Source organism: Humulus lupulus, chromosome 6, assembly GCF_963169125.1.
Source record: "Humulus lupulus chromosome 6, drHumLupu1.1, whole genome shotgun sequence".
Classification (NCBI taxonomy): Eukaryota; Viridiplantae; Streptophyta; class Magnoliopsida; order Rosales; family Cannabaceae; genus Humulus; species Humulus lupulus.
In genome coordinates, this window is record NC_084798.1 from 210,154,600 (window position 1) to 210,168,268 (window position 13,669).

Below are 13,669 nucleotides of genomic sequence, written 5' to 3' on the forward strand. Positions count from 1 at the left end.
AGGGATCCTACCCCCCGAGCTAGAAGAGGAATCTATGGTCACGACCACTGGCCCCGGAGCTTCTGCGGGGGAATCTAAGACAATGACTTCGCGGGCTGGCACAGGTTCTGGGTCCGAGACTGACTCAGGACTAGACTCTTCTACGTACTGCCTAAGACCCGGAGCTACGATACCCTCCCGGAGCGAGGGCCATGACCGAAGGTTGGTCCCATACTCCTCAAATAAGGCCGACCTAAAGGCTAGGGTGCTGTCTACGACTACAGTACCCCTAGGCCGGCTACTCTCGTAATCCAACACGAGTCGGTCGACGCACTGGAGTAGGGTTATGTCGAGGTCGGGGTTGTTTCGATGGCGTTGGACGGGCTGGTTGGGATTAAACCTAGCTAACCGAGGATCGGTGGTGGCCCCTGAACATGTAAGGATTACCTTGCCCAGAGGGACCTGCGGCTGCTCCGGATCGGATCCTCTCCTCGTCCGTTCTTTGGGCGACCTCCAGCGCCTGCTTCCTCCTCGTCCTTATGAGGCGCACCTCGTCCTCCTCGTCCTCATCCTCTCCTTCCCCCGCGGCCTCCTCCTCGGGGATGGGCCTCATCTCACGAGCTAGGGGAAGCCCCCGGGGTCTCCTCAGGGCCAAAGTCTGGCCCGGAGAGATCAGTTTGCACGCCAACATCGTCTCGTCTGTCACGAGCTGGCGATAGTCCTTTTCACAGGGGGGGCAAACCCGCCAGTGTCTCATACTGACTCTCGAGGATCACAGACTTGTCTGTTCTCGCGAAAATGGCTGCAGAATTGTTCTAAGTCAGAAACTGATAAAGGGGAACTAACCAATACTTAACTTACGAGCTAAGAGTAAAAGGCACTTACGAGGACGGTTGAAGTAGTGCAGTTCGCAGTTGTGAAACCCCTTGGACATAAAGAATTGGTCTTTGAAGTCATTGGGGTGGCTGGGCAGCTCGATGACCACAGCTGTGTTTGGGAAACGGGTCAGGTAGTAGAACCTGTCGCTTCGCCCCCGTTGCTCCGGGCTGGCCTTGAGGGAGAAAAAATATAAGATATCTGCCAGAGTGGGGACCTCCCACTCCTGTTTCAAGAACAGATATCTCAACCCCGCCAACAAACAGTAAGAGTTGGGGGGGAGCTGGAAAGGAGCCAACTTCACGTAGTTGAGGAAGTCGGCGAAGTATTGGTCTAGCGGGAGGAAGGCCCCAGCCTTGAAGTGCTCGTCACTCCAAGCCGCATATTCCTCATCGAGCGGCGCGCAGCTTCGCTCACCTTCTAGGGGAGGTTGAGCGATCAGGGCGCCCCTCCCTAGCTCGATGTTGTGGGAGAGGAATATCTTATTCACTCTCCCCTGGTTGGTGATCTTCGAGACGATCCTCTCAGCCTCGAAAAAAGTCGGGCACCACCTCGAGCTCCCGCTCCACGCCGGCCCAAAAACGGGGATTGGGGAGTCTGTCATCACCTCATTTCCTTTGGATTGTTGGGAGGACGAGCTACCTGCGGTTTTCTTGGGAGCGTTCTTCTTGGGTCCCATCTGGTCGCCTAGCCTATACTAAAGAAGAAACTTCAGAAAAGGCGACCTAAGCATAAGAAAGAATCTGAAGGAGTGTTTCCTTTGCACGGGCTGAGGTAAGCTCAGCCCGTGGAGAGTGAGACCACGTGGTTCTATGAACACGCGCCTTTGCTCCCAACAGATCCCCGATTACTCGGAATTCGTGTGTCAGGAGGGTCAGGATAAAATTTTGCCTTGGAAGGAAAGTTTCAGTAGGCAAGAGGTGCAAAACCGCCTGTGAAGCATGTCCCCTAAGCTACCTGGTTTTGCACCCAAAATGTTGGATATTTTGAACAAGCAAACCCAAAAATCTACCCAGAAGGTTTCCCCAGAAAATGCACCCTATGAGCCATGGTCCTAAATGGTTTTCTTCTACAAGTGATGCCCTAACCTAAAAATCTGCACCCTTCATACCCACAAAAAACCAACAAAACCTTGCATGCAGCTACAGGAACTATTTACCTAAGCTACAGTGAAAATAAAATTTAAAGCGTGCACAGTCAGAAAACTTATGAAGTATTTTGCTGTGGGAGGGATGAAGGGGTTGTCTAGGTTGGGGCCTCGACGGAGTGACTGGTTCCAAAACCTCAAAGGAACCCTTGCGCCTGATCTTCTAGAATGCTGGGAACGGTAACCGGGAGAAAAAGATGGTTTTTTGAGGATGAGAAGAAAGAAGAAGAAGGGAAATTCATAAAATTTTCAAATAAACGGGTGGCCCATGCGTAAGGTGGCCACCCCTTTTATATACGTGAAAGGCCACGTGAAGAGGGTCGTTGGATTTCCCTGATGTGGGATCCGAGGCTCTCCACTCGAAGGCGAAACGACGGCTGAGTATAGGCTAGGCCATTTAATGCGGTTCTAGGAAGACGTACCGTCACCAACCACGATGTTCCACGTATTCGGCGCCTGTTAAAAGGTGGAATATGGAGAGTCCATGAAGAAGCCTAAAATCCCCTACTGTGGCCCTAAACGACGTCGTGTACCACGAGCAGGGGCTTGGGGGGCAAATGTACGCCCTGATTTTCCACGGGCTATTAGCGAGCTGAGATAGGGCCTAATTATATCAGCCACGTGGATACCACATGACCGGAGCTGCTGTCGTCAGGTTCTACCTCTTTAGCTCGAGGTAGCCAAAGGTTCGCCAAGGTTATTTAAGGACCGAGACAGGAAGATAAGGACCACAGGTCAGGAAGGCGTCCAGCTCGGGGCACGAGCTGGAGGTGGAAGCCGTGACCCCTTATAAAGTCAACCACGCAATGTAAACGTGCATATATCAGACATCACGTGTCTGATATATCCCTGAATTCTCGGACACGCAGCATGAATGTGCGTATTCAGGCACCCACGACTGGGTTGGGCCGTGCGGCCCATTATCCCCCTTACCTGTTGATTAGACCACACTTCATTTGTCAGGTTTTAGGAATTAATCATGAATGTCACAGAAGTGACATTATGGGTAAGAGGGTCACGGGATGACCCCCCTTACCAACTCCCAGGTGCCCTCTCCTATAAATATGGAGACCTTGGGAGTTGCAAAAGGTTGGATTCTATTGTGTAACGAAATACCTTGTAAAGAATACCAGAAATATAGCAATAATATTGGTTGGTGGAGTAGAATGATTTTAACCTTTGAACCACCTAAAAACGTAGTTGTGTCATCAGTCCATTTTAAGATCATTTATCTATTTCGGTTCATTATTAAGCACTGATCTCTCTCTTATTTTCTTAATTACCTGTTGGCGAAGAACCGCGTCAACAATCATATAATTAATTAGAGGTAATTGAGGGGTTCCAATTACACTCTCAGATTCTCATAGCCCCCATAAGAATTTAATGTAATTACATTGTATAATTACTAATTACTATCAATTTTAAATAGTATTTATTACATAAAAATATTATTTTGTTTAATTACTAACTGTTTTGCCGAACATGACAATAGAAATTCACAAGTAATTACCACTTGACATCTATACACATCTTGTATTTTAAAATATAGTATAATTATTCGGATATACAATTACAAACCTAATAATTACACGGTCTAGTAATTACAAAGTTATTTCCAAACACACATTATTTACTCTTTCATAAAAACAATCATTAATTACTAAATGGGTTGTCAAGACCATGTAAAGTAAAAAATATATTCACATATTCTTTCCTTTAAAATACGGTATAAATAACGGTATTTTTGTAAATAAAAATACACATGTGATATTTGTAAATAAAATGCAAATAACGGCCAGGTGTAAATTTCTCATTAAAAATTATCACAATAAATAAAAAAAATTGAATAAGCACTAAAAGCATTATAATTCAAACTTTAAATTATTTTAGAGTTAAAATATTAAGAAGTAGAAGTAAAAAATAATTAAATAAATTTATATTTATAACGTTTTTTTTATATTTATATTTTGACAGTGTTTAATCTATTCTCAACTTTAAAATTATAAAATATTTTAAAAATAAAAAGGTTGGGAACTAATTTACCAGCATACACAGATGATATGAACCAATCTGTATTGAATTCTATTTGTTATAGTTTTTTAATGAAAATTTTAACTAAGTTTTGAGGACGTGTTTTTATTAAAACTGAAAGATTATTAAGGATCTATTTTCTAAAGATAATAATATAAACCAACTTGTCAAGACTCAAGATGAGAGTACAAGTAAAACCCTTAAATTATGTTTATTTTGATTTTACTAGTTGTAAAAAAAGTATTACATAGAAAATATATAAGAACAACAATATTCTTATAAAGGAAATAGTTACTCCACTTAACAAGTTTTAGCCTTACACTAGGTTTCTAATTTATTTCATAACTTGCAGTAACTCCTATTTTGATTTCTAATTTTGATATTAATGTGTAGGTTAATATTTGGATTGGTCTTAAAACATTGTATTAGTAGTTGGCTTGCGAGAGGTATGTTGTATTTATTTATTTTTTATTTTTAATATAAATTGTATAACTTTAGTGGAGTTTGGGTATCTTATATATTCATCCGTAGTAAAGTAGGTTATCAGAATTCTGTGTATTGCAGTGATAATGGAATGTTGAAAACTTGCATGTATTAGTGAAGTAGGTTATGAGAATTGTATGCTGCGGTGATATATGGATGAAAACTTGTGTGTTGTTTGATTTGTTAAATTGTTTGTGTTGATTGTGACAGATGGCTAGGCTAGTAAAGTAGGGGATATGCTGTCCGATTTTCTGTTTGATTTACTTTTATACTTCAATGTTTTCTCTTCAAAATTTTAATGACAATGCTCATATAAATGATATCGCAATGAATATGTTGTCACACTTGGACTGAGACATTGGTAGCAAGAGAGTTGTGTAACAATTGCGAGTAAACTTATTTATTTACACTACAATAAAAATCTAGTTATAATTTTTCATGTTTGGTGTATTATAATGAGATTTTTCATGTTTCAGGGATGATTTTAGAAAGAAATTCATGGCAGTCAATCCTTATTTTGGAAAGATAGTGACGAGGGTGAGTACAAGGACAAGAAGAAGAAAGATATGTTATTTGACAATGAATTTAGTGTTTTATTTTATTTGTAATTTCTATTAGAGTAAATAATTTCTATATTTGTTAAGATCAAGACGATTATACTTTGTATAGGTTTTGTTATTTTAATCTATAATTTTTTTAGATTAATTTGTATATAAATGTTTCATTTAAATCATAATTTTTAATTTAAAATAACAATAAATAATTTTTTTTAAAATTAAAAATATAACTTTTACGGGCACCCAAAGTGAGTCCTAAAAAACTTTTTTTGTAGTAGTGTCTATGGGGTGACGTGTATAACCACAAATTTCACGATCAGCTTTGGGATGTCCTGTATTCCCACAAATTTTCTGAGTCGTTATTGTTGTATTTTATCAAATATTCACGTTTGATCTCTCATATGAAAAATATATAAGAATAATAATATCTTTATAAAGGAAAGACTTACTCCACTTAACACCAATTTATTTTAAGATGGAACCAAACCTTAGTCGGGAGGCCTTTCCCCTCGTATTGTAATAGATTTGAAGTCTAATTAAATTCGATAAATTAAGAAATAATAGCTCATGAGAAGTGTCTCACGCGTATGATTGGTGATTGATTTGTCCATATACCTAATGCAATATATAGCAATCATAATAGGACAGAAGCTGTCAAATATATTTTCAAAAAGGAAATCTCTAGTCATGAGTCTTCCCCCATTTCACAAGTTAAAAGCTGAACTATAACATTCACACACTTCTCCGTAGTCTTATATAAACAAAACGTACTCTCATTTGAAAAAATCATCATCTCTTTCCCAAAAAACATGAGAAGGGAAATGACTTTTGAGAGCTATTCCTTCATGCTATGGCTCATCCTAATCACGAGTGGCTCTTCCGTCGTTACACAAGCTCTGAATTCATCTTCAGTTTCTTCAAAAATAAAATGTCTCCCCGAGGAGAGAATTACTTTGCTGAAACTGAAGCATGAGTTTACATTCACAGAACCTGGTTTGGATGATGAGACTTATTCATCATATCCAAAGATGAAGTTTTGGAAGGGAATGGATTGTTGCAAGTGGAATGGAGTTAGATGCAACATGAAAACTGGCCAAGTTGCAAGCCTTGACTTAAGCAGCAGTTGGCTTCAAGGCCATTTGAGCTCAAATAGCAGCCTCTTCAATTTGCACCACCTTCAAAGTCTCAACCTTGCCTACAACAACTTCAATTCTTCCAAGATTCCTTCAAGGTTTGCCCAACTTTCAAAGTTAACCCATCTCAACCTCTCTTACTCCTACTTTTCAGGGCAAGTCCCAAATGAAATTACTTGGTTGAACAATTTGATTTCTCTTGATCTCTCTGCTAACTTTGATTATGAAGATGGAACTAGTTCTTTGTTTCTTCAAACAGAAAATTTTCATCAAAACTTTTCACAATTACAAGTGCTTTCCCTTGATCAAGTGAATCTCTCTTCTCTAAATCCTCAATCTTTATCAAATTTGTCCTCATTGACATCTCTCTCTCTTATAAGCTCTGATTTGCAGGGTGACTTCCCAAACAATATTTTTCTTTTGCCTAATATACAAGTCATTCATTTGCAAAACAACTATGATCTCAATGGTTTTCTACCATCATTTCATTCCAGCAGCAATCTAGAGACATTGGATCTCTTCTCCACAAATTTTTCTGGACCAATACCTGATTCCATTGGCAATCTCAAGAGTTTAACAAATTTGAATGTCCCTTTTTGCAATTTTATAGGGCCTATTCCATCCTCCATTGGAAATCTTTCCAAACTCATCCATTTGGACTTTGAATTCACCAACCTCATTGGTAAAATTCCACCCTCTTTGGGAAACCTTTCTCAACTTGAAGACTTGTCCTTGTCCTACTGCAGTTTTAGTGGTAAGGTTCCAAGTACAATGGGTAATCTTGCAGATCTCATGTACATTTATCTTGATCATTCTGGATGTACAGGAGAACTACCCTCAACACTAGGAAACCTCAAAAAACTTGTGTTAATGGATATTGTGGGAAACGAAATCAATGGTCGAATTCCATCATCACTTGTAAACCTAACCGAATTAGCTACTTTGTCTCTTCACTACAATGGTTTGGATGGTGAGTTGCCACTAGGATTGACGAACTTGACCAAACTTCAGTCCTTAGGTATGTCACACAATGCTTTGAGTGGAGCCATTCCTTCATCTTTGTTCACAATGCCTTCTTTGAGTGAGGTACAACTAGATGACAACCAGTTTGCAGGTCCTTTAAACATCCATAGTGTCACTTCATTCAACTTGACTCTTCTCTCTTTAAGTCAAAACAGGTTAAGTGGACCAATTCCAAAGTCACTGTCCAAGTTGGAGAGCTTGACTTCTCTTTCCCTTGATTCAAACAACTTCAGTGGTATAGTTGAGTTAGACATGTTCTCAAAGCTAAGCAATCTTCGTGAGCTTTTTATTTCAGATAACAGTTTTGTTGTAACATACACAGATTCAAATTTCACTCTTCCCAAACTACTTTCTTTAGGTTTGGCTTCATGTAGCATGAGAACTAAGTTTCCAAATTTTTTGAGAAGCCAAGATGAATTACAATTGTTAGATTTGTCCAATAACAAAATTGAAGGCGAAATTCCCAACTGGTTCATCAACATGGGAGTTGAGAAGTTTAATCATTTGAATCTTTCTCACAACAACCTCACTGGTTGGGAAACACCCCAGTTTATTCTTCCATGGAAATACTTGAGAATTCTGGATTTAAGTTTCAACAAGATGCAAGGTTCTCTTGTGGTGCCACCAGTGTCTACAATATACTTCTTCATCTCAGAAAACAAAATAAGTGGAAGAATTCATCATTTCTTTTGTAACTTGACTGAGCTTGTTGTCCTTGATGTGTCCAATAATCTCCTAAACGGGACCATTCCACCATGCTTGGGAAGCTCAAGCAGAGAGCTCTCCATGTTGAGTTTGAAAGGAAACAATTTCCGTGGGAAAATACCTCAGAGATTTATGGATGGAAATAAGTTGATGACATTGGACCTCAGTCATAACCAATTCCAAGACAAAGTTCCAATAGTGCTTATCAAATGTAAAGCACTAGAAGTTATTAATCTTGGGCACAATCGTTTGAGTGACACATTTCCATTTTGGCTCCAAAATCTTCCAAAGTTGCAAGTTCTTGTATTGCGTTTCCAACAATTTTTCTGGTCCAATATGGAGTCCCAACAAAATTGTAGGCTTTGACAAGTTGCGAATTGTCGACCTCTCCTTCAACAATTTCAATGGAAATTTACCATCAGACTACTTCAAGAATTGGAGAGCCATTAATACAGAAATTCCAAGCACAAACAAGTCGAAGCCGGTGTACATGGAGCATAAAGAAGACTACTATCAAAACTCAGTGACAGTGATGAATAAAGGGTCAGAAATGAAAATGATGAAGATCTTGACAATCTTCACATCTATTGATCTCTCAAATAACCATTTTCATGGTGAAATTCCAAGAAGTATAGGAGATCTTCCATCATTGATTGGGCTCAATCTTTCAAGTAACAACTTTGAAAGCCCCATCATGTCTTCCTTGGGGAATCTTAAACAGCTTGAATCATTAGATCTCTCCAACAATAAGCTTTTTGGTGCAATTCCTCAAGAGTTGGAGAGTCTCACATTCCTTGGATATCTTGACCTTTCAAAAAACCAACTCACAGGGCCAATCCCACAAGGTGGGCAAATCACTACATTTCCAACTTCTTCTTTTGAAGGGAATGTAGATTTATGTGGTTTACCTTTGTCTAAAAAATGTGGAGAAAACACTGATGAGAAGTCCACTGCTCACCAAGAGCACGAATCTGACGAAAGTGGTCTTGCTTGGAAAGCTGTGATAGTTGGATATGTAACCAGTTTTGTTATTGGATCGATTGCTGGACATTTCATCATATCGAAGAGACCAAACTGGCTCATAAGAATTTATGGAAGAAAGTTTTAGTATTGATGATATGCTGTTATAGCTCTCTAATTTTGTGTTGATGTATTTATGTCTTCTCTTCGTTTTGATATTTACTTCTGGTAGCATATAATAATATAGTTTACTTAATGAGTTTGGATATATTTATATAATTTAATTTGTTACCACTTGATAATTGTGAGGAATATGGTGATTCAAACATTAAGATTCTGTCATCAGTGGCTGCACGAGAGGATTGGAGAGAAAGGGAGCAAGAGTGAGAGAAAATAGAAGTTAGTTTTTCATGTGTGGTGATAGAGAGCTGGGAAGAAAAAGAAAAGCAATACCCTGTATATGAGTGAGCTGATTTTTTTTTCTTGTATCACAGACACAGCTGTGTTCACCAATCTCTTGTAATTTGTAATCTCATTACTCATAGTGGATTTGGATGGCTAAACCAGTAAGCTGGATGTAGGAGGCATATTGTTTATGAACCAATATAAAGTTCCTTGTGTGTTTGTTCATTCTCTTTATATTTTACTGCTCTGCTTTGCTGCTGTCATTGCTATTCTTACTCCAGCATTTATAGCTTGTTTGATTACTGTTTTTGCTGAAATCTTGATTTCTTGAATCTGGTCTAGCATCTTGTTTGTTTTCACACAATAACTTTTTAAAAATATATATATATTTATATACATATATATATATATACTTGTTATAGTTGGTAACCATTACGATTTTCCGAACAAGTGCTAATCTTTTCTTAGAAAAATAATATATAAAAAAATTATTGGCATAGGAACAATCCTATATGTATGCGGAATAACTACCTGAATTGTACATATTAAAATATTAAAGAGGGATCGATAAGGTGTACTTCCAGCCATTGATGCAATTTCCCACCGATCTATTGATCTGCAAAAATGAAAGGAAAATAATTAGTGGGGTATAGATCTTCCAAGCTCTCACTTGCTCTCTTTGATGATGTTTTTGAAAGAATGACTCTAAGCCATGAGGTTGGGGACCAATACCCTATATTTATATGGGTGAAATTTTTCATAAAAGAAACTGTCACAGTTGATGTCAGAATATTTGACAATGTTAGTTACCCAATTAATGCTAACCATATTAAGAATATTTGTCAATTAATCACAAAATTGACTTTAATCAGAATCAATTTGTAACGCCCTACTAATCCAGGACTATTGTAATGTGTACTTAAAATAGTGATTAAAGTTAATTAAAGGTTTGGGTGATGAAATTTTGCTCAAAAGATCCAATTTTCTGTTGGAAAAATTTATACAGGATTTTGTTTATTTTCATGTATATCTTACATTAAACGAATTAATATAAGAAAACCTAAAACATGTTTCTAAAATCGAATTCAAACAAAAATAATAATAAGAACACTTACAGTATACGCAACGGAATGGTAGAGTCATTTCTTCAGTTTCTCTAACCTTGTATCATTTATGTCGCAGAGTATTACCAAGAAGCTGAACCGTTCTTCAATTTATATCACAATCTTCCAAAGTATTCTTAGAATCACTTAGACTAGGGTAGACAATTCTCAACACATGAGATAGATACAGAGAGAAGAAGAAAAAATAATAACGAGGCTTAGAAAATGACTTATGTTTGTAGAGAGAATCTTAAACCTACTAGATCTTCTGATATTCTCAGAAACTTGTGTTTCAAAATCTGATTTCAACTCTCACTTAACATTCCTTTTATAGACTCAATTATGTCTTCTATTTAATTAAAAAATCAATAAAATAATAGTCAATAATCAGCCCTAGGTCGAAATTATCATGGGCTTTAGGCCTGTGAAATTTTCCATTTAATTATAAGCTCATTGAACTTAAAATCAAAGTTTGTATTATTTTCTATTGATTTAATTAATTAAATAATTAGTCAAATCCTTTATCAAATTAATTATTTATACTTTGAACATTGATTTAAACTTATTTTATAATTTAGATACCAATTTATCTTAATTAATAAATTTTCCCTAATTTTTCTTTTCTTCTCTAAATTGTATAACTATATGAAATCATCCATAATTGACCTGATCAACTTTAATAATTCTAATTGATAATTAAATCAATTAATTGAGACTATCTAGATGATTTTATCTAAGGTACAGTGGGGACTATGGGCCTAAGAAATCAAGCTCCAATAAGTTATCATAAATCTAACAAATAAATTTACTAACTTATTAATTCCTTGTGATTCCACTAAAGACTCGGAATTGCACTCTTGAACTCATAGAACACTCTATAACAAATATAGATACGTTATTAATTATCCATTGTTACAACTATAATTGTCACTCAATCCTCTATAGACGGTCTACAATGAGATGAGACTAAAATATTGTTTTACCACTCATTGTATTTTATCCTTAAAACAGTTAGTTCCTTGTAAATGATATTTTAGTAAACTAATATTAATTACTAAAATGAGATCTCTATCATTTAGCACCTTGAACCAAACTAAAAGCAAACCATCGTTTCACTTTAACATCAGAAGCTATAGATGTCCATATCTATGATTAACACTCCCACTCAATTATACTACCGAGTTCCCAAGATGTAAGTATGGGCTAGTCCGTAGGGTAAGCTGGTAACGAACAAGTCAAAGAACTCAAATAATACAATCAGTTAGAATACTAACCACTCAGAATTGAGATTGAATTGGCCTATGGTCAACTATATGACACGACTAGAATAGATAATAACAATATGTTTACTTATCCTATCTACTGTCAATACCGGTCCTGTAGAGTCCAAGAACTTTACTTAACTAATTGTTCAGTAGTATTATAGTATGTTTAGTATTATCTTTGTTACTGTGGATTTTTGGTTCAGACCGGGAATTATTTGGACACTCATAGTAGTACTTATAGATTTTCTAAGTTTAATCTATAGTTTAAGAATATTAAGTATAACCTAAGGTTTGATTAATGTGACTGATATTAAGGATTATATTTATTATATTATAAGGTTTAGACATCAACCAATAGGATTTTAAGCACATGTTATGAATGGTGATTAAGGATTAAGTATTTTTGAGGATTAAATTTAATAAGGAGTAAAGTTTGAATGTTATAGGGTCAGTCAGCAGCTTTGAATATGTTGAGGGCTTAGTCAAGGCTGTTTACTCCATTCAAACTTAGCTAAAAATGTGTAATTTCGTGTTTAAATATTCAGCGTGTGCAGATATATCGCAGCTATAGGGGGCGATATATCGCAGCACGTAGATACGGAAAACACGAGACGATGCACGGTCGCCTCGGGCATACTGGCCCAGGTGATATATCGCCTACAGGGGGCGATATATCGCCTCCTCCAGCATGAATTCAAACATTTTTGAATTCTTTTCCTTTCAGCCATTCAAACTTCTTCAAAAGTCCAGCATCTTTTGAACGAGTCTTCAGCCTCTGCTGAACGATTATTCAAATGATTTTCACCTAAAAAGCCATTATTTTTATTCAAGTAAAATCAAGATACTTTCATTCCCAAACTCTATAAATAGGACCTAGTACCCAGCCATTATTCACCTTTTGCTCTAAGTTCAGAAGCTGCTAGTGTTAAGTGAGTGTGAGAGTGTAACCACCTGGTTTGGGAAAATCATAAGCTTAAACATCATAAGCTTATCAAACACTTTGGGAAGTGAGGTTCTATAGTATTTCGGTTGAGGAGTAGATTGGTCTTTCAAGTCTTTGAGGTAACCAAAACTCTAGTTCATTTCTGTATTATGTTATTTTCTTTCTCATAGTCTTCTACTCAATCTCTAACCTTAATCTTCATTTTGGTTAGGGAATCTAAGTTCTTGAGCACGTAAGTTTCGGTAAGCATGTGTTCTCAAATGGTTTAGTCTTTCCATCCCTTTCATTTCATCTCATTTCTTCTTTAGACTCACTCTTTCTTATGGTTTTAGGAGTGTTCCAAAAAGTCCCAACTCAGTCCACATATCCCGGTAACTTTGGTAAGGAAAATAGGCTAGAATCTATATGTTTATGTTTATGTTATTTTATGTGTTATGTTATGAAACATGCTATGAATACGTTATGAATGTGTATGTTTGTAGGCTTGGGCTTATGCCCTATTTGACTAACAAGACCCCAAAAAGGTTATGGGCATATGCCCACTTAGCTAGTGGGACCCCACTAATCTCATGGGCATAAGCTTGTTTAGTCTATGGGACCCCAGGTAATAATGGCCATTATAATAAGTGTATGTATTATGTGTTATGATATGTCTTTACGTTTATTATGAAGTTTATGTTTATGACTATGTGTTAGATTTTCCTTGCTGGGCATTAGGCTCATTCCTTTCTGTTTTATGTGTAGGAAAATAAGCATTAGAGGCGGTAAGATTCGTGACGCTTAGAGGATGTGTATCGCTGGTGAATGGAGTCAAGGGGCCGAGCGTTATTCGATTCGAGGATGTAGTCTTGTTTATGTTTTTTATGGTTTTAAATGTATTTTCCGCATTTTCTATGTAACTCTTTTTACTTTAAGTTATTTTTGTTTTAAAATCCTACTTATTTTTATGAAAGTAACCTTTGTTTCTACAAGTTTATAATAAATTATGGTATTTTTCGCAAATGTATGTTTTAGTAAGAATTTGTATGTATAGTTCGATAATGGTCCAAGAGTCTAGAT

The 13,669-nt window shown here is 36.9% G+C and overlaps 1 protein-coding gene across 1 annotated transcript; it reads left to right on the forward strand.

Annotated features, from left to right (window-relative positions):
- Positions 1-5,894: 5,894 nt before the first annotated feature.
- LOC133785935 (receptor-like protein 33) lies at positions 5,895-9,518 on the forward strand. Its single transcript, XM_062225150.1, has 2 exons — positions 5,895-8,244; positions 8,294-9,518. Exons 1-2 carry the CDS (start codon positions 5,895-5,897, stop codon positions 9,040-9,042), a joined length of 3,099 nt encoding a protein of 1,032 aa, XP_062081134.1. The 3' UTR covers positions 9,043-9,518.
- The last annotated feature ends 4,151 nt before the right edge of the window (positions 9,519-13,669 follow it).